At 43.9% G+C, this 19,861-nt stretch overlaps 1 protein-coding gene across 1 annotated transcript in view; it reads left to right on the top strand.

Moving 5' to 3' along the window:
* Positions 1-9,222: 9,222 nt before the first annotated feature.
* Positions 9,223-19,861, top strand: part of C4H21orf62 (chromosome 4 C21orf62 homolog) — a 54,669-nt gene continuing 44,030 nt past the window's right edge. The window contains exon 1 of the mRNA XM_030202523.1: positions 9,223-9,353. Within this exon, the coding sequence (XP_030058383.1) occupies positions 9,223-9,353 (131 nt within the window). The remainder of the gene's footprint in view (positions 9,354-19,861) is intronic.

The raw sequence follows: 19,861 nt of genomic DNA, 5'->3' as shown, positions 1-19,861 counted from the left end.
TTATGATGTCATGTATACCTGGGACCTTTTATATGACGTTCACTGCAGTGCCCCCTGGACTGCCCCACTGCTCTGCTGGGATGTCTGTGTGGCCAGTTTAGTAAGACTGCTGGCCCCCTAGGCATCCTGATGGCTTGTTTATGTGGGTTATTCCCTTGGAGGTTATTTTGTTTGAAAATGTCCCTTAAAGAAATATGTACTGAGCACAAAACCATCTAAGATAGGGCAATTTTCAAACCAAAAAGATAGACTTTTTCTGGTTTGAAAATAACCATGTTTAGCACTGAATTCGTGGCCGTTTTTTTTTTTTTTTGCAAAATGTTCAAAATCGGATTTGGATGTCATAACGAACATGCCCCTCCACAGGTATTAGTGGTCTTATTTATTCATGGAGGGAAGCAAGTAATGGTGAGAAACAGTGTATAGGTTGAAAGCTTGTGATGGAATGTCCCATGAGAGGCCTAAGAACCAAAGATCTTGCTGATGCTTCTCCTCACTAGAAAATTATTTTGAAAAAATTATTGTGAAGTTATAATTCTAAATGTAAAAGTCAGTTGAAAACATTTGTTAAGTTTTGGTTTAAGTAGATGGAGATACTTTGGTGGCATGGGAATGGGATTGAGTTTTTTTATTTTTCTTAGTTTCTATAATATATTATATTCTCTTGGAGCAGTGTCATCAAACGGGTTAATTTTGTGCGTACCATGACATTAACAAACCTCACTTGTCAGCCAGGATATGTTGGAGATGATCTCATTCTCGCAAATGTACTGCTAGTACTCACCTTACTATTTGCATCAAATCAAGGAAAGTCTGCTTCTAGAGTTCATACGATGTAATATGTCCTCTGTGTTTCAAGATAACGGGACCCCTTTTAATTTTCTCTATAACAAAAAAGTGGCTGGGTTTACAATGAAGGGAAGGGAAAGGGAAATGGGACTTGATATACCGCCTTTCTGTGGTATTTTGCAACTACATTCAAAGCGGTTTACATATATTCAGGTACTGATTTTGTACCTGGGGCAATGGAGGGTTAAGTGACTTGCCCAATAATAAAACTGGACTTACAAATAGGCTTATAATAGAGCTATAAAATAATCATGCAGCAAACATGCAGTATGAGTGGTGTGCTGGAGCAGGCTCTCACAGGCTCTCGAGAGCCGTTTGTTAAGTTTTTAAGAATTTTGGGAGACGGTTCTCCATGGCTACTTTAACAAATGGATCCCAAAATGTGGGCTTGGGCCCCTCCTGAATTCTCTTTTACTTTGCTGGCGAGAGAGAGCCCCCTGTTAACAATTTACCAGCACACCCCTGATGTATGATGAATGTTCTTTGCAAATCATGATGTAACTATGATATCATTACTTCTAGATGGTAAAAACTACCCACTCCAAACCAAAAAGCATCTTTCCCTCCCCTCCTGGACCTGCCTGTAGCTCTCTCTCAAATCCCCCCTGCCCAGTGGACCTGTTGAAAAGCAATTCTTCCGCCCTGCAATGCCAGTGGGCAGTGGCAGCTGTACTAAAAAAACTGCCTGCAGCCTGCACTGGGCCTTCCCCTCTGACACGTCCCCACCCTTCTGACACAATGCCCTGTTTTTGGAAGGAGCAGGACAGGTCACAGGGAAAGGCCCAGTACAGGCCACAGGCAGCTTTTGAGTACAGCTGCCACTGGTGCTGGAGGGCTGAAGATTTGCTTGCTTTTCAAAAGGTACACTGGGTGGGGAGAGTGGACTTGAGAGAGAGCCACAAGCAGATCCGGGAGGGGAGGGATTGATGCCGGACAGGTTGGGAGGAGATGGAACTTGAGAGAGAGCCGGGGGGGGGGCGGGGAGGAGTGGTTCAGAGAAAGCTGCAGGCAGGTCCAGGAGGGGAGAGAAAGATGCTTGCGCCGGACAGTGTGGGGGGGAGGAGAGGAAGGGAAGTGGGGGGAGAATCGCAGACAGGGCTAGGAGGGCAGGAAGAGATGGAAGTGAAGGCAGAAGCAGCAAAAGGGAGAGAGAGAGGGGGAGAGATAGAGAGAGAGAGAGAGAGACAGAGAGGACCTGTGGGTACAGGGATGGAAGAAAAAAAGAGAGGTGTCACTGTGGTGGAGGGGATAGGGAAGAGAGAGAGATAATAGGCTTGGGGTTAGCGGGGAGGAAGGGAAAGAGAGTTGGACCTGGTGGCAAGAGAAATTGAGATATTGGGCCTTTAAATCAATGGCATAGCCACAGGGAGAGGCCTTGGGGACCTAGGCTCCCCAACTTTGGATTCAGGCCCCCTCAAAAGCTGCAGTATCTGTTCAGTGGCTGGTGGGGTAGCCAAAGCCCTGCCAGGCAAAGAAGTCCACTGCCTGAGCCACTTCCTTCCTCCTTTACTGCCTCAGGAGCAAGAATGTCAGCGGCATGCTTCCAGCCACCAACTCCTGTCCTCCCCAAGCATGCTTAGTTCATGCATGAACTGAGCATGCTCGTGGAGGCACACCAAACTGCTGAGACAGTACAAGAAGAAGGGGGCGGCTTTGGCAGTGGATTTCTTCAACTGGGTTTTGGCATCCCCACTAGCAAAGGGGGAGGGGAGAGAAAAGATGTGGGTCCCCCAAAACACCCCTGTGCCCCCATCCCAATGGACTGCTGGCATGCCTCCGCCTTTAACCATGCAATAAATCGCAAGATTAAAAATTTTAATCGTGTGATTGATCATGGGTAAACTTTTAATTAAAATGAAGCCTGATTAAAATGGTTTCCTGAAAAACAATCATCACTTTGTGGGCTGAAGAAATATTTGCAAAATTGATATTACCAGTGAGATGCTAATGAGTTGCTGCAGCGTATCCTGGAGGAATGGGAATGCTTATCGGCAAATGAAAACCCCCCACAAATTGTCATGTTTTGTTCTGCTCATTTTCATTACTGACATTTATTCATTTTGTTTATTTATTTCACAACATTTGTATTCCACATTATCTTCATCATTTTACGCAGAGAACAATCCAACATACATATTTCCAATTTCAAATGACTTATTTTACACAAAACAAATATTGGCTGTAAAATAATTAGTAATCGGATCTGTGATTAGCACTGGGATATTGCCTACTTTACCAAAAACTGGTTACATGATAATGACCTGGTTCTTTGTTCCCAATTAGGTACTCCAAGCTTTACATTTTATCACGTTCTTGGATAGAGGGTGGCTGGTTTAGATTGTCAATGGGGTGGTGGCATGTGTAGTAGTTAGGGACACTCTTGGGACTAGTAAGAATGAAACTTTTTATTTAGGAGATCTTTTACTAATGGGTTGTTTTGTGGTAACCTGGAACTACCGCCGGCCCAATGCAGCCACTGGCGGTAGTTCCGCCTCGAGTGTGCAGCGTTTCTGGTGCTATGGAAAATAATTCCCTAATTTCTAGCGAGGCACTAACCCGCCGGAGCCTCAGGAGCCCTTAAGTGCTCCACCCCCCCCACCCCCCACTTAGCCACATGGTAAGAATAATCTTACCCCAGGGCCATGTCTTTTTGAGGGGCTTTTTACCCGCTGCAGTAAAAAGGGCCCTAGCACGCAGCAAAAACAGCCCCTGCCACTAACGCAGGACCCTTTTTACCGCATCTTGGTAAAAGGACCCCTTAATGAACAGTTTCTTGTTGACTTTATTTATTTATAACCCACATAATCTACTATTCTTGGGAGGGTACAATTATACATTTATTTATTTATTTGTTACATTTATACCCCACATTTTCCCACCTATTTGCAGGCTCAATGTGGCTTACAAAGTACCGTAAGGCGTTTACCATTTCGGTTGATAACAAATACAAGATTGTGTTGTGGTCAGATGAAATAGAGGTGAATCAGGCGTCATGGGTCAAGTGAAAGAGGATAGTAAATTGTCCAGTACGATCTTTGATTATGTTGTGTTGCAGGGTGTGGGGATTTATGGTGGATCGTTGGAATAAGCTTTTTTGAAGAAGTGGCTTTTTAGTGAATTCCTGAAATTTAGGTGGTCATGTATCGTTTTCACAGCATACGGGAGTCCATTCCATAGTTGTGCACTTATGTAGGAGAAGCTAGATGCATAAGTTGTTTTGTATTTCAGCCCTTTGCAGTTTGGGTAATGTAGGTTTAGGTATGATCGTGCTGATCTGAGTCTGTTTCTAGTTGGTAGATCTATTTGGTCAGTCATGTATCCTGGGACTACGCCATAGATGATTTTGTGGACCAATGTGCATATTTTGAAGATGATCTGTTCTTTGATTGGGAGCCAGTGCAGCTTTTCTCGAAGGAGTTTAGCTCTTTCGAATCGTGTTTTACCATATATCAGTCTGGCTGCTGTGTTTTGGGCGGTCTGTAGTTTTTTTGTGAGTTGTTCTTTACATCCCGCATAGATACCGTTGCAGTAATCTGCATGGCCGAGGACCGTTGATTGTGTTAGTTTTCGAAAGATATCTCTCGGGAAGAAAGGTGTTATTTGTTTGTTTCCACATTGAGTAGAACATTTTCTTTATTATGGTTTTTACATACATAATAAAAACATTAAAACAATAAAACAAATACAATCATTCAATTACATGCGGTCTGGTAAATTTGATCATGAAAACTCAACAATTTTAGATTTGAATTGTATTCTTTAATTTATCATGTGCCTAGAGATTTGCGTGATCAGCAACTGGTTCTGACTCAATTTATTTTCTCAAGAGCTATGAGTGTTAGTTGTTGGTGATCTTAATCTACTATCAGGATCAACAGCGGCCTTAGGAATGGTGGGCTGAAAAAGATCACCCATGGCACCAAAAATAAAAAGCTCAATGCAAGAAAACCATATATTGTGAGTAAAGAGAAAAAGCACAAGAAAGAGAAGATCCTTAAATACCAAGTAATGCAATCAGAGACCAAGAAAATGTGGTGATACTATACAGAAAATATCCCAATTGTATTGGGTGCCAACGCCTGATTAAAAAGAACTTCCAAACACGCCTTGATGTCTTGCCTGTGTACAATTCACCTTATGAGCTCCAGAGGGAGGTGCTCCTTGGCACCATGCTAGAGCTGAGATGAGCATTAGCAGAGAATCAGAGACACTGAGATCATCTCCAACATATCCTGGCATAAGGATGGAGTTCATTTCTATAATGATTATGTGCAGGTGTAAAATTAACCTCTTTGGAGACATTACCTCAGGGAGTTAATGAAACAAACAATTTTGTCTCAGATAATTTAGCTAAGGCATTAAATAGGTCTAATCGGTGTTAATTTTCTTAAAAAGAAGAAGAAAGGAAGGTATTATGTCAAGAGCAGCACAGGGTTCCTCCTTCTAACCTTTCACCCCAGCTGCAACGGGGGAAAAGGAAGGTGCTCATTTTTGAAGCAGATGGACTTCTCAAAATGGCCACAAAAAAAAGCATCCATCTGCCAAAAAGATCCAAATCACGATTTTCAAAAGGCAGACTTTAGACATTTTACACTGCAGTTCATGACGGAGGCATGTTTTGGGCGGGATTAGGAAGGGCCCCAAATTATAATACTATACATGGTTTTATATTCCGCTAACTTTCCAAAAACATTCTAAGCGGATAACAATATTAATTCCTCCACTCAAGGAAAATTATAGATCTTATCGAATAAGATCTTATATCATAATCTAATTTACCTTAATCTATCTCACTAAACAGCAATGTTTTCAATATTCTTCTAAAAGTATAGTAATTGTTAATCTTCTAATAGTTGAAGGTAAATTATTCCATAATTTTACACCCTGGTACGAGAAAGATGATTCTAACATCGATTTTTTTTAAGACACCCTTAAAAGTAGGATAATTTAATTTCAAACAATGACCAGATCATGCCGATGTAAAAGAAGAAGGAAAGTTGATTCTAAATAATAAATCAACTTATCAGAACACTCACCATGGGGGTCACGTGATGCCTGCTACCTGAGAGGCACCAAGAGAGCGCGGCTCCTCCAATACCCACCGAAATCTTCTTCAAAAACCAAGATTTGCTAGGACTGCAGACTCCCAGAGGATAAGACCCACACTCATCTGCCCTTAAAGTCCCCCTTGTGCAGTTTGTAGGGGTCGGGTGAGCGAGGCATGCCCACAAGGGCACAGAGAAGTTCGAAGACCCCACATAAGTCAGGCCCTTGCAAGATGGCGGAGCCCCAGATAATTCAGGATCAGAACCCGAACATATTACAGCCAGCAAAATGGGCACAAGATCAGTATCGGCAGCTGTGGATGAGATCAGAGAAAAATTTGATACGCATTCGCGGAGGCTCACAGAAGTGGAACAACGGGTCTCAGCCAGAGAGGATGAGGCACGCGACATGGCGTCTCGGATAGCTGCGCTGCAGAAGGAGGCAGGGGAACTACACAAACGCATTGAAGAACAGGAAAATCGAAGTAGGAGAAATAATCTAAGGGTGGTGGGCCTACCAGAATCAGTATCGGATTCCCGCTTGTATCAGTTCTTTGAATCGTGGCTACCGGACAATCTGGGCCTTGAAGGGGGAAGGAGCTTTTTCTGTTGTGATCGGGCTCACCATATTGGGGCCAAGGGAGAGCCCAACACTAAACCTAGAACGGCCATTGCCTATTTTATCAATTGGATGGCGAAAAAACAAGTTCTGAAGGCGTTTTGAGCTAAGGATGTTCTGGAATATGAGGGCCACCGATTGCTTCTTTTCAACGATTACTGAGCACGGGTCGCCGGGCAGAGAAGAGCTATGGCACCCACGTGCACGGCGCTTCACATGAAGGGAGTGCGATTTACTTTGCTATACCCTGCAAAACTCCGCAATTGGCAGGGGGGAAAATTGGTGATTGTTCAAGATGCTACGGAGGCTCAAGCTTTCCTGTCAAAGTTGAATAACAACAAACATGGGACTCAGCTGCATGATGCCCCATGAACTGCGGTTTGCGAGGTACAAGGCTTACAATCATGCAAGGGTGACGCTTTTCAAGTGGACTTTCGGTTTGTACTTGCTATTCATACTACCTGTACTCTATATGCATTCTCTCCTGGACAAGGGACTTTATGCTGTAGCGAGTGTGCAGTAAAGGAAGGAGGTTCTGGACTGACAGAAGGAGACATGGGTTGCTTTGAGGAGACACTTGAACTTTCTTTTGTTACCCAAGTTATGGGAGTATTATTGAAGATTCTGGTATCTTTCTGTAAGTAGTATAGGAATCTTGCTATTGCAGTTAGGGGGAAAAGCAGGATTTGGAGGGTGGGCTCTTGGTTGGTCTTTGGTAGGAGAAGGATGTGGAATGTTCTGAGCAGAGGGGAAGGGAGGAGAGGATGGGGGAGGGGATGGGGGATAAGAGTGTGTGGTGGAAGGTATGTGTGAAGGTGCAGTGTTTGTGGATGTGGGTGTGCTTGGAGAGAGGGGTTGGGGGTTTGTAGGGGAGGGCAGAGGAATGTTAGAAGGCATCTGGGCCTGGGCAGGGCACTGGGGAGGGAAACAACTGGTGGAAGGGTGGCAACTTTCAGTAACAGGCAGGTTGGTACACACGTTAACTTTGTGGGTAAGGGGCCATGCTGAGTTGCGCTGGGAGAACTGGGGGGCTTCGTTGAATTCAATACCCTTTGTGATTTCTGTTCACATTAGCGTAGATGGTTAATTTAAAAATATTGTCTCTTAATGTTGATGGTATACACTCACCCATTAAGCGAACTAAACTTCTATCTTGGCTAAAGAAGGAGGGGGCGGATGTAGCATACCTACAGGAAACTCATTTATCCCAAACGGAACATCAGAAATTGAAAAGGGGGTGGGTAGGGGAGGTGGCATATTCCTCGTACAATAACAGACAGAGAGGAGTGGCTATACTAATGCACAAACAACTGCCATTTCATATACTTAAAGTTATACAAGATAAAGAAGGCAGATTTATAATTCTATTAGGAGAACTCTGGGGTCGGTTCCTCCTCTTTTGTAACATTGACGGACCGAATGTTTATTCTCACAAATTCTTTTCTGAATTAGTGGCTAAATGGCACCCTACTCTATCAGAGTTAATAACAGGAAAATAACAAAAATAAGAAATATAAATACTTCAGCTTTCTTAGACCACATTTTGAGGGACGTGAAAAGGAAATATAGGAGTATCTTAAGAAATTCTAACATAGTTAAGGCTACGTGTGGAGACTCTATTTATTACTTATCCAACATTACTTTAATCTTTTCAAATCTAGAAAAACTTTTAATTGTTCAGGTGTATAAAATATATACTATGGGGCTCATTTTCAAAGCACTTAGACTTACAAAGTTCCATAGGTTACTATGGAAATTTGTAAGTCTAAGTGCTTTGAAAATACACCTCTTAGTATCTCCCAGTCGTATTGAACATTTACATGGATAAGTAAGGAAAAATGTAGCCCCAAGATCAAGCACTTGCTGCTTCATGGCCAAGAAAATCTTTCTCCTTTCTTGAGTCACTTTAGTAACATCTGGATAGATCCAAATTTTTACACCTCCAAACAGTTCTTTAGAATGATTAAAGTCTTAGGATGTTATTAAGATCTTGTTCAAATACAAAGGAGACTAGTAATGTAGCTATCTCTGATGCATTATCTATCGATTGTTCCAGAATTGCAGATATATTATTCAAATCAATATTTTCAGCTTCAGGCCTGAGTTCCCCATCATTTTTCCCAGGTATTTTAGAGACGTAATAAATCTTGTTGACTGGAGGAATAGCATTCAAAGGAATTTTTAAATTTTCAAACAAGTACCTTTTAAATAAGTCTATAGGTAATGATCCTGGTACTTTTGGGAAATTCAAGATACGAAGGTTCAAACGTCTATTATAATTTTCTATCTGCTCGATTTTCCTATGAAGAGTCAGTTTATCTTTAACCACTATTGAGTTAAATTCTTGTAATTGCTTGATATCATTTTGAATCAAATTGACCCGAGATGATAAATCTTCCTTCACTACTTCCACTGTTTTTGCCATATCTTCAAATTTGAGAGACAAAGCAGATATCTCACCTGAAGACTTTTGAAGAGTTATGTCCATTTCATTCAATTTAAACCAAAGTTTTTCAAGACTTATCTCCGTGGTTGTTCCTGAGGCTCCGGATAAGTCACGGGCCTCATTTTCCAGACGTTTCTGTCATAGCGCAAGGCCTGCGCCAGAGAGCTCACCCTCTACACCTTTGGTAGTGTGAAAACTGTCTCCGAGTGCTGCTGTTAACGCTGGACACGGAGGGATGTTGAATTCTGAGGGTGGGGATAGAGATGTTTCCTGACCCAGGAGAGGTTCTGCTCCTCTGGCAACCTCCGCAGCGGGCCTTGCCGCCCCCAGTTCCCTTGAAGAAACTCCGGCAAGGAAGCAATCCAGGCTTTGTTGGACTGGAGAGGAGGTTGAGGTAGGTGGGGGAACAAACCTCAGCGTTCCTTCAGGAATTAGATTTGAAATCCAACAAGAGCCCTGTGTTCGCACACCAAACACCTTCACACTGCCATCTTGACACACCCCAACTGTGTTTTATAAGCATAACGTACTTGACCCAATAGAGAAGATAAAGCGCCTCTGCGAGATAAGGAAAGATTTGCCCCTGTCGTTAAAGGGTGGCCTTGGTGAAGATGATTATACTTCCCAAGATTTTATACCCACTACAGGCAGCGCCAATTTGGATATTAAGGAAAGACAAGCGTCTTTTTCGCTCCCTCATATGCTCCTTCATATGGCGTCGCAGAGGGGTGAGGATAGGGCATAAGCGGCTAATCCATAGTAAAGCGTTGGGGGGCCTGAATTTTCCTGACCTAAGACTGCATAACATAGCAGCCCTCATGCGGTTTATCTATGAGGGGATTATAGGGGTGCACCGTTACACTCCACCAGGGTGGATGGAGGAATGGGGTCATCCTTACACTCTTATAAATCTTTTACATCTATCACCCATTAAATTGCCTCAAGTGACATCTAAGTTGGGTAACTTACGTCAGAGGAGGGCGGGCCCAGGAAGAACAGAGGGACGTCGGAGAAGGCAGCACTGATTGCCGATCAGCTGTTCTTGCCCGTGCAGCACCTTCACACAGAGGTTAGAGGCGCTGCGTGGGCCGGTAAAGCGGAGGGGGTCCGGTAGAGGGGGGAGAGGCGGCGATGAGCTCAGGGGGGCGGGGCACGGGGCCGGAGGATGGCGGGAGGCGGAGGCGTGGGAGGAGAAAAACAGAGAGAGGAAGGGAGGGGGACCAGGGCTGCTAAACTTTGTTTTTTTATTTTTTTATTTAATACATGCGGAAACGAGGAGCAGCAGCGACCTCGGGGGGAGGGCCAGGGCGTCCATACAGGACGCTCCTGACGAGTGCCTTTGCCCCTTTTATTTTCAATGTGTTTTTTTTTTGTTTTGGGTTTTGTGGGACTTCTGTTTTTAGTGCATTCTTCGTTTTTTCAACTTCAGTAAGGACTTTTACGTTTTTGATTTTTTAACGTATGGTTGATGCATCTGGGCCAGAGACACATGTGTGTGCATTACACACAAGTATTTCTGTATGGGAGTGAACACTTACAACAGGGACAACAGTGAGACAATGACAGGTTTTGCACTGTGATGTGAATTCTGTATATTCTTTCACCTCTTTCCAACTAGTTTACATTCTTGCAAGATATCAACCATGAAAAATCAATGAACTGGGTCCTTCAGAGCATTTCATATTTGAAATGTTTCATTCCTTCATGCCTTAGAGGAGATGATTCTAATCATTCCAATGAAGATACTGACACCTAGTGAGAAAATGGTACTAGAATTTACATTTTGAAGGACTAATTAATGGGATCAGCAAATGCATAAAATCTGTGGGGTTACTTAAAGATGCCAGGAAGAGGGGGATCCAACATGAGTAATCCGAGCTGTCACACTGCCTCATTTTGATTATTGTAATTCAATCTACTTGGGTGTCACAAAATATGATTTTCAGGTTGCGAGAGTATTACAAAATGCGGCAGTAACATTGATTTGGGGAGGTAAAAGATGGGAGAGAGTGTCACTGTATTTGATTCCAGCCCACTGACTCTCTATACAGGCAAGGTTGGTTTTCAAGATTGTTTTGACTGATCTCAAATTGTTTAATGTGATGGCTCCTTCCTGTTTGCAAGGTTTAGTGAAGGTTTACTGCCTAGATAGAGATTTAAAATCAAAGAGGTAATTAAGGGGGTCTTTTACTAAAGATTAGCTTGAGTTATCTGCAGCAGGGCCTTTAGGAATAAAATGGGACCTGCTGTGGATAACTCCAGCTAATCTTTAGTAAAAGACCCCCCTAAGGCTCATGAAGGAATCAGGGTACAGGAATGTAGGTTGAGAGTTTCAGAAAGGTGGCAATTACAGGCAGAGGTGTGCTGGTAAATTTTTAACAACAGGCTCTCTCCCCGGTCCACCTCTGCGCCCCCACCCCCCAAAAAATTGCAGAGCTGGCTATACCCAGGGAGAGAGCCTGGGGGTGGCAATGCACTACTCCTTCCAATAAAAAAATGTTTTTAATGCTCCCAATTCATTTTAATGTGGGAGAAAATGCATAAATACATAAATAAATAAATAAATAAATAAACATATAGACAAAAACTCTGAATGTTGAGCACCTGATTCTCATAACATGATGTCTGTTTTAGTGGCTCTTTACCAGGAGAAAAAAAAAATCCCTGCACGAATATAACACGTGCTAGGGTGTCCCTATAATCAGCCCCTCCAAATGATACACTGATTACGATTTATAACAAGTTAATACTCTATGAAAATTTATTCCATATTATACTTTCTCTGTGTACATCCCTATACACAAGCCGGCATGTTTGAAAATAGAAGCGAGACCAAATTCAACAATGAAGACCATCATCTACCTATTCCAGACCTACCGCTCCCCCGAGCCACAGGGTGCCCTCCCAGCACCTACTCGAAGCCATCCTGGTAGTCTAGTAGAGTCTTCAGGGCAAGAAAGATCCCTGGTCTTTCCTGCCCGCTGCAGGCGCTGATCCTCCTGCAGCCGCTTCTTCTTTAAAATGGCTGGCAAGACTTCACAGCGGCCTTGTGAGACTTCAGCGAAGTCTCGTGAGGCCCACTGGAAGTCTCGGCAGTCATTTTTAAAGAGCAATGTAGCAGCAGGAGGGTCAGCGCCGGTAGCAGGCAGGAAAGACTGGGCATCTTTCCTGCCCTCCACTAGACCATCAGGATGGCTTCAGCCAGGTATGTGCCGGGGGGCCTACGGCTCGGTGGAGGAAAGGCAAACAGGGAGCAGGACGCTGTGGGAGATTTAACAACAGGCTTGCAAAATCTAAAAACAAATTAACAACCAGCTCTTGCGAGCCAGCTGCAGCACACCACTGATTACAGGTAAAGGCCTTTACCTCAATAATAGTCTGCTTAAAAGATTTCAGGGTACAGCAAGCCTATAAACTTTCTCATTGGACATTGAAAACTTGTCTTTTTCACAATTTTACTAAAATGACTGGATGTTAATTAAAAGGCATTTATGGACTGGATTCAGAATGGTCTGGACTTGGAAGAGGGAGGAGGAATCTCAAAAAGCCTTTTAAATCTTTAAATTTAAATATAATTTAGGGAGCCTCTCCTGCCTGGTTAAACCCCTTTGAATATCAGACACATAGGGGATAAATACTGGCCCATATATTTGTAGCTGGCATCGCCCCCAGAACACCCTAACCACACCCCTGCACTCTAAACATAACATTATGGGACAATTCTAGAACTGAGCGCCTCCATTTAGGCCCCAAGGCAGTGGCATATCCAATCAATGTGCATGTGTTCAATACTCACCCCCTATCAGTCAGTCCCTCCCTTCTCCCTCCCATTGTATCTCTTCCTTCTTTTCCCGGCCTAGCCCCGCAAAGATCTGCAAATCCCTCCCTCCTACCACTCCTCCCCCTCCCCACCATACTTTAAAATCACTTCCAGTCTTCTCCCAGGCAGCACCAGGGGCAGCAGCACTCATAGTCTGTTTGTGGCCTGCATGGGGCTTTCTCTCTGAACTGTCCCGCTCCTTCTGTTGCAACTTCCTGTTTTCTGAAGGGCGGGAGGGTTCAGAGAGAAAGCCCTGGTGCAGGCTGCCTGAGTGTCACTGCCACTGGTGTAGGGTTACCATATGTCCGGATTTACCCGGACATGTCCTCTTTTTGAGGACATGTCCGGGCAACCGGGCGGGATTTGCCAATCTGCCCGTTTGTCCGGATTTCTGGACAAACGGGCAGATTGCTAGCCTCCCCTCCCTTTAGTTACTACTGCCCTGGTGGTCTAGTGACCTCTTCCACCTTCGAGGCAGGAAAGAGCCCCGTCTTTCCTGCCCGGCGCGCTGCCCTGCATGCATCCTTCCTGTTGGTGATCTCAACGCCGATTCAAAATGGCCGCTGAGAGTTGAAGTGACCTCGTGAGACGTCAACTCTCGGCGGCCATTTTGAATCTGCGCCGAGATCACCAACAAGAAGGATGCATGCAGGGCAGCGCTCCAGGCAGGAAAGAGGGGGCTCTTTCCTGCCCCAAAGAGGTCACTAGACCACCAGGGCAGTAGTAAGGAAAGGGGAGGGGGGTGATGGGGTGTGTGACAGGGGGGAGGGGAAAATGTGACAGGGGGCGGAACGGGGTGTGTGGTGGGGACAGGGCATGTGTCCTCCTTTTTGGGGGACAAAATATGGTAACCCTACACTGGTGCTGCCCAGGTGAAGACTGGAAGTGATTTTAAGGTATGGTGGTGGGGGGAGGCAATTACTAGATCTTTGCACGACAGGCCTGGCAAGGGAAGAGAAAAATGCAGCCGGAGGGAGAAGGAAGAGAAATGCAGACGCACTCCCTGTCGAAAATTCCTGGCTACACTACTGCCCCAAGGCCGTGTATTAGGTGCCTGTTCTATGACAGAACCTCAGCACCCAGGTTCCATGAGAGAATAGAAGCATAAAATATATAAGAAACACAACAGGATAATTTATATATCACAAAACAACTTAATAATAATCCTCTTGGGCATGCCAGAGTATTTGAACAAAAGTCTGCACACTTAGGACAAGACAATATACAGAAAACAGAAATAGGGAGGATAGAGAGGAGGAGGAAGAGAACAAGAAATACATACCAGATCCAAAATCCTCAGGACCTTAGTAGTGCTGTCTTATTAACTGCAGATCTCACGTTTATATATCCTGTGGGTATCTGGCATGTGTTTCACGTTTGATGTTGGTAAGTTTTATAGTTTGTAATTGTCTGTGTGGCTTGTTTGTTTTCAGATTGTAGTCTTGTTGGTTGTTTTTCAGGTTTGGTTTTATGTTATTGGTTGTTGGTTTGGTCTTTGTTTTGTTGCTGGAGTTGTGATAGGTCTCTTCCAGTTGTAGGTGTGGGTGTCATCTCCCTGTGATTTGTACCGGATCTTTGTTCCAGTCTTTGGGTGTTGCAGCTGGTATTCCCATTTTCCCTAATATCCATATTGTTATAATGTGGTGGAGGACTCATGTTCTTAGGTTGGCCATTACGGGGGATGCTTATGGTTCGGGGTGAAGACTCTTTGTTCTTGTTCTCCTCTATTTTCTCTGTATTGTGTGAATGTGTATGTTTTAGTGTGTGTTTGAAGTTCTGGAGTGTTTATGTTTGTATGGGATTGGATGGTCTCCGTTGTTCTACCTATGCTACAGGTTTATGTTTTATCTGGCTCCTCGGTTTCCTGCGCCATAGGAATTCACTGGGTGTTGTGGTTCAGCGTCATCTTCAGTTTACATTCTATGACTCCTTTCTCAAAGTCTCTTCTGCTTGCTTTTGTCGTCCTGGTTACACCATTCTTGTCGCATCCTGTGTTTTCTCCAGCAGAGGTCAGCTTTTATCACCACTGTTAGGGAGTTGGTCAACTCACCTGCTATCCTTTTTGCCCCTAGTGGTTGTTTTCCTTGGCTGTGCCTTGGCTCTGGCTCTTTCCCAGGTAGTGATTCCCTTCAGGGGATTAGATGATTGAGTGTGAGCCATGCTCTGCTGGAGACCTGGTCCTTCAGTTTAGATCCTAGTGGTCTGGTCCAGATTCTGGTTTCAGGGGCTTGGGGTGCAGCAAGGTGGTGTTGTGCGGCCGTGGGGTGCAGTGAGGTGGAGTCGTATGGCTGTGGGGTGCAGCGAGGTGGAGTCATGCGTCGTGGAGGTCTGTCTTTACTGTGTATCAGCGCTCCAATGCAGAGTGCCGCAGGGTCTGCGGGACATAGTTGAAGGGGTCCTGCTGTTGTCTTGGGCGCTGACTTTTGCCCGCGTGGTTCTCCCTTGGCCTGGAGCAGTCTTGGAACTCACTCTCACTGAGATGGGACATCTCGTCCTGGGAGCTTTGGCGCTAGCTATGACCCAACTTTGCTGTCCTATGGTTTCTTCCCCATCTGCGCTGCTAACTCTCCGGACCAGCGATGGAGCCAGACGGGGTAATGGAGTAGCGCTGGGCTGGGAATGTCCCTGTTCAATTGACCCTTTTCTGAGGTGAGGATCCAGCTGTAGCCCCCTTTGCCGTGGTATACTTGTTTGTTGCTTACCGGGTTCCCTTTTTAGGTTTGGGTCTTCTAGCCTCCCTTATGAGGATCGAGTATCCGGTCGTGGCTCGTGAGTGGCAGTCCAACTTGTTCCTGGCAGTCAGTGGCAGCCCCACTTGCTCCCGCCAGTGAGAGGCAGTCCCGTATCCTCTAGCCTCGGCTATCTGGTCCTCGTTTGTGAGCAGCAGTTCCGCGTGCGCTCTTGGCTTCTCCTCTTACCTTCTTGGGCCTCCGGTTTGTGTGGGTCCACCGCAGCTGGTGTTTAGGGCTCCTTCTCCTCCAACACTTTCTCCAGATCAGCTGCCCTCATCTCGTGGGTGGCTTGTGGGCGGTGGCTTAGAATTCACTCGTGGTCGCGATCACGGTCCTGCGGCTTTCTTTTCTGGAGCTGCCAGTTCCACGTTGGCGGTTTATGGTAGAAGGGTGCCATTCCTCCAGTGCTAGCCTCTCGGGATCGGTATTCTTTCATTTTATTTCCTGTGCTCTGTCTCCGATTTGAGTTTTTTGCTGGTCTGATTTCCTTCCAACTTGGAATCTGACCCTGGAAATGGGTCTGGACCGGAAGCTCTCTGTGGAGCTGCCTCTCTAGTTGGCCATCTTATTGCAGGAAAGACCCGTGTAAGGGTACGCTAAGGCCACTTTTTAGCACTGCTTTGTAAAAGGGCCCCTAAATCACACATCTACAACTCAAGACCTTTCTGCTCGGTGTGAATCAATTAAATAGACATAAAAAATGTAAGAGGCTTTTGCCAAAACTATTAATAGTATGAGCACCATTACCTGCTACAATTAGCCATCTGTATGAAAACATTGCAGTCTCTCAGACCCTGTATTATTAAACCTATGCTGCCACCTACTGGCTTAACATTTATATTGCCCTAACACATAACCTTAAAGGCCAATTTTGCAAAGTCATCTAGATAAGAAAAGGGATACAAGTTCGAATTTTCAAACTATGCAGCATATTTTACAAAATATATGGGAGTACTTACTGTGAGGATATACATTTTGTATCAAATAAATATTTATTTATCACATTTATACCCCACATGTTTGCAGGCTCAATGTGGCTTACAATAAACCGAAAAGCCTATTGCCAGTCCAGCAGTTATACAAATACAACAGATTGTGGTAATCAGAGTGGATAGAAAGAACAAGGTATAAAGGGAAAAGGTAAGATAGTCCAAAATGATCTGTTTATATGCTGTTTTCAAGGATGTTATGTTATATGTTGGATCCTGGGAGTAGGCCTTCTGGAATAAGCTGGTCTTGAGTAATTTCCTACAGTTGTTCAAATACTTGATAAGAAATAAGGTATCTAAATAAACTAAGTAAATATGATTTAAAAAAAAAGAGCAGAATCACTTGGGGCTCTGTGGTAGGCAGTGGCTTCTGCAACTTCCACGAGTGGCAATGCGTAAGCGCAGATTTTATAAAACTGCATGTCCAAGGAGAGCCTATTAAGATCCAAGCTCCACAACTCACATTTTTTGCTATTTAAGCTGTTTCTGTACACCAGAGAGTGAAATGCAACCCCTGGCCCTCCTACCCCCATCACTCATAAGAATAACTATACTGGGTCAGCCCAATGGTCTATCTTGTCTGTTATTAAGATAGGCATGGGGGAAGCCACTTGCCCCGGGATTGGTAACATGGAATGTTGCTACTAATTGGGTTTCTGCCAGGATTGGCCACTGTTGGACACAAGATACTGGGATGGACCATTGGTCTGACCCAGTATGGCTATTCTTATGTTCTTATAGCCCAGTGGCCACTGTTGGAGGCAGGATACTGAGGTGGACCATTGGTCTGACCCTGTATGTCTATTCTTATGTTCTTATAGCCCAGTATCCTGCTTCTAACAGTGGCCAATCCACAAGTACCTGACAGAATCCCAAAGAGTCTCCAAATCCCAGATCCAAAAGAGTAGCTAACATACGTGTGCCTCGGAGCACGTGTAAATGCCAACAGGGAGAATTTTCAAACTATACACATATTCCATTGCAAAATAGGAAATGCGTGTATATTTAAGGTCTGCCCAAACCACATCCCCTTCAAATATCTACATGCTGTGGGTTATTATTATATTTGTACCCCGCGCTTTCCCACATAATGCAGGTTCAATGCGGCTTACATAGTTATTTGAAATACAAAGTTAATAGAATTTTAATAAAACAGTAGTAAAACAATGAAAAGTTGGGCTTAGTAGTGTATGATAAGTTGAGCTAGATAATATATGACTAGGATAAAAGAGGGTAGACAGGATAGGATAGTGTAATTTGGGAGAAAGGGTAAGGAGGGATAAAATTAAGGAGAGATGGAAAAGAAGGATGGGAGGTTGGTATTTAAGTCAGAACAGAATTGGGGGTGGAAGTTGGCGAGATTAGGTTGGGGCATTTGGGTAGGCTTGCTTAAAGAGATGAGCTTTCAGCATTTTTCTAAAGGGCAAGAAGTCGTTTATTAATTGGATTGGTCTGGGTAGAGCGTTCCAAAGCTGGCTTCCCAAAAAGGAGAAACTGGATGCGTAGTGGGTCTTGTACTTAATTCCTCTACAATTGGGAAGGTGTAGGTTAAGATAAGCTCGTGAAAAAATAGATCTGTTTCTAGCTGGGAGGTCGATCAATTCATTCATGTAGCCAGGGGATTCGCCATGGATGATCTTGTGGGTCATATTGTGTTGATCTTAAAATTTATTCTTTCTTTGATGGGGAGCCAGTGAAGCTTTGCTCTAAGAGGTGATGCACTTTCAAATTTTAATTTGCCAAAAATAAGTCTGGCAGCTGTGGTTTGGGCAGTTTGGAGTCTCTTCAGTATTTGGGTTTTGCATCCTAAAAAGACACTGTTGCAGTAGTCGGCGTGGGTAATAACAGTAGACTGTATCAGGTTCCGGAAAGTGTTGAGTGTTGAGTTTATATGTATGCTCATGAATTTGATATACCACTTTTCTGTGGTATAACCAAAGCAGATACTTTCTCTGTCCCTAATAAAAACTCACAATCTGAGCTTCTTTTTTTTTGTACCTGGAATAACGGAGGGTTATGTGACTTGTCCAGAGTCACAAGGAGCTGCAGTGGGAATTAAACCCATTTCCCCAGGTTCTCGGCCCACTACACTAACCATTAGGCTACACTACCATTAGATGTAATCTACTTGGACTTCAGCAAAGCCTTTGATACGGTCCCCCACAGAAGACTCGTGAATAAGCTGAAAGGGTTGAACTTAGGACCGAAAGTGGTGAACTGGATAAGAAATTGGTTGACCGACAGGTTGCAGAGGGTGGTGGTAAACGGAATCCACTTGGAGGAAAGGAAGGTGAGCAGTGGAGTTCCTCAGGGGTCAGTGCTGGGGCCTATTCTGTTTAATATATTTGTGGGAGATATTGCTGAAGGGTTGGAAGGAAAGGTGTGCCTTTTTGCGGGTGACACGAAAATAGCCAATAGAGTGGATACCCTGGAGGGAGTAGAAACGATGAGAAGGGATCTCCGAGTGTTAGAAGAATGGTTGAGGGTCTGGAGGTTAAAATTTAATGTACCAATAAAAATTCTGGGTAACCTATAAGAATCGGTTTCTAATATCACAATTAGTAAACTATTACAAAAAACCACAAAAACAAATAAAGCAAATATAACAAATAAATGTGTAAACTACAAAATATCTTTATATAAAATATATATAAATATATATTGGTTTGTGCTCAGGTTTTTTTTTTTTTTGGTGTATTACAGTGACCTGGCAGTTCAAATTGTGTATAAACACCACACTTACATCATTGCACATCCTGCCTCCATCCTAATCAAGTTCTTAGCAGAGAAACAATGTTTCATCCAAAAATCTGGTGCTGATACTTTGTTAATAAAGAGTAAAAGGTCTAAAAATGCATATCAGCTACTTAGCTTGGGTGGAGTGTGTGCAAATCCACTCGTGTTCTTGTTGTATATTCTTGACCATTGCAGTACTTTTTAAATATCAGTCTGTGCAAGGCTTTAGTGAAAAATCAATGTTCAAAAGCTCCTGGTTCCCTACATGGGCCATGTTTCGCCAAAGTACTGGTGTCTTCAGGGGAACTGATCTGTAGAAATAACAATGCATATAATATATAAAAACCAAGCACTACAAAATGTATGTTAGATTAGAAAAAATATACAAGATTATAACGCTTGAAAATGTAAAAATATTCCTAAATTCAATAGAATTGGAAGGCTTTTATTACTCACTGTTCAGCAAAACCAGGGAGGAAAAACACCTAACCCACTCCAAAACCTGCTAAAGAACGCCCACACATGCGCAGAAATATATAGGCTGTCAGCTGTTTCTCAACCGCGGGAAAATTCAATTAGATGAGTGCTTGCCACTCGCTCTATTCAAGCCACTAGGGGTCACTGT

This window comes from Microcaecilia unicolor, chromosome 4 (genome assembly GCF_901765095.1).
Source record: "Microcaecilia unicolor chromosome 4, aMicUni1.1, whole genome shotgun sequence".
Taxonomy (NCBI): Eukaryota; Metazoa; Chordata; class Amphibia; order Gymnophiona; family Siphonopidae; genus Microcaecilia; species Microcaecilia unicolor.
This window is presented reverse-complemented; position numbering and strand designations above follow the sequence as displayed.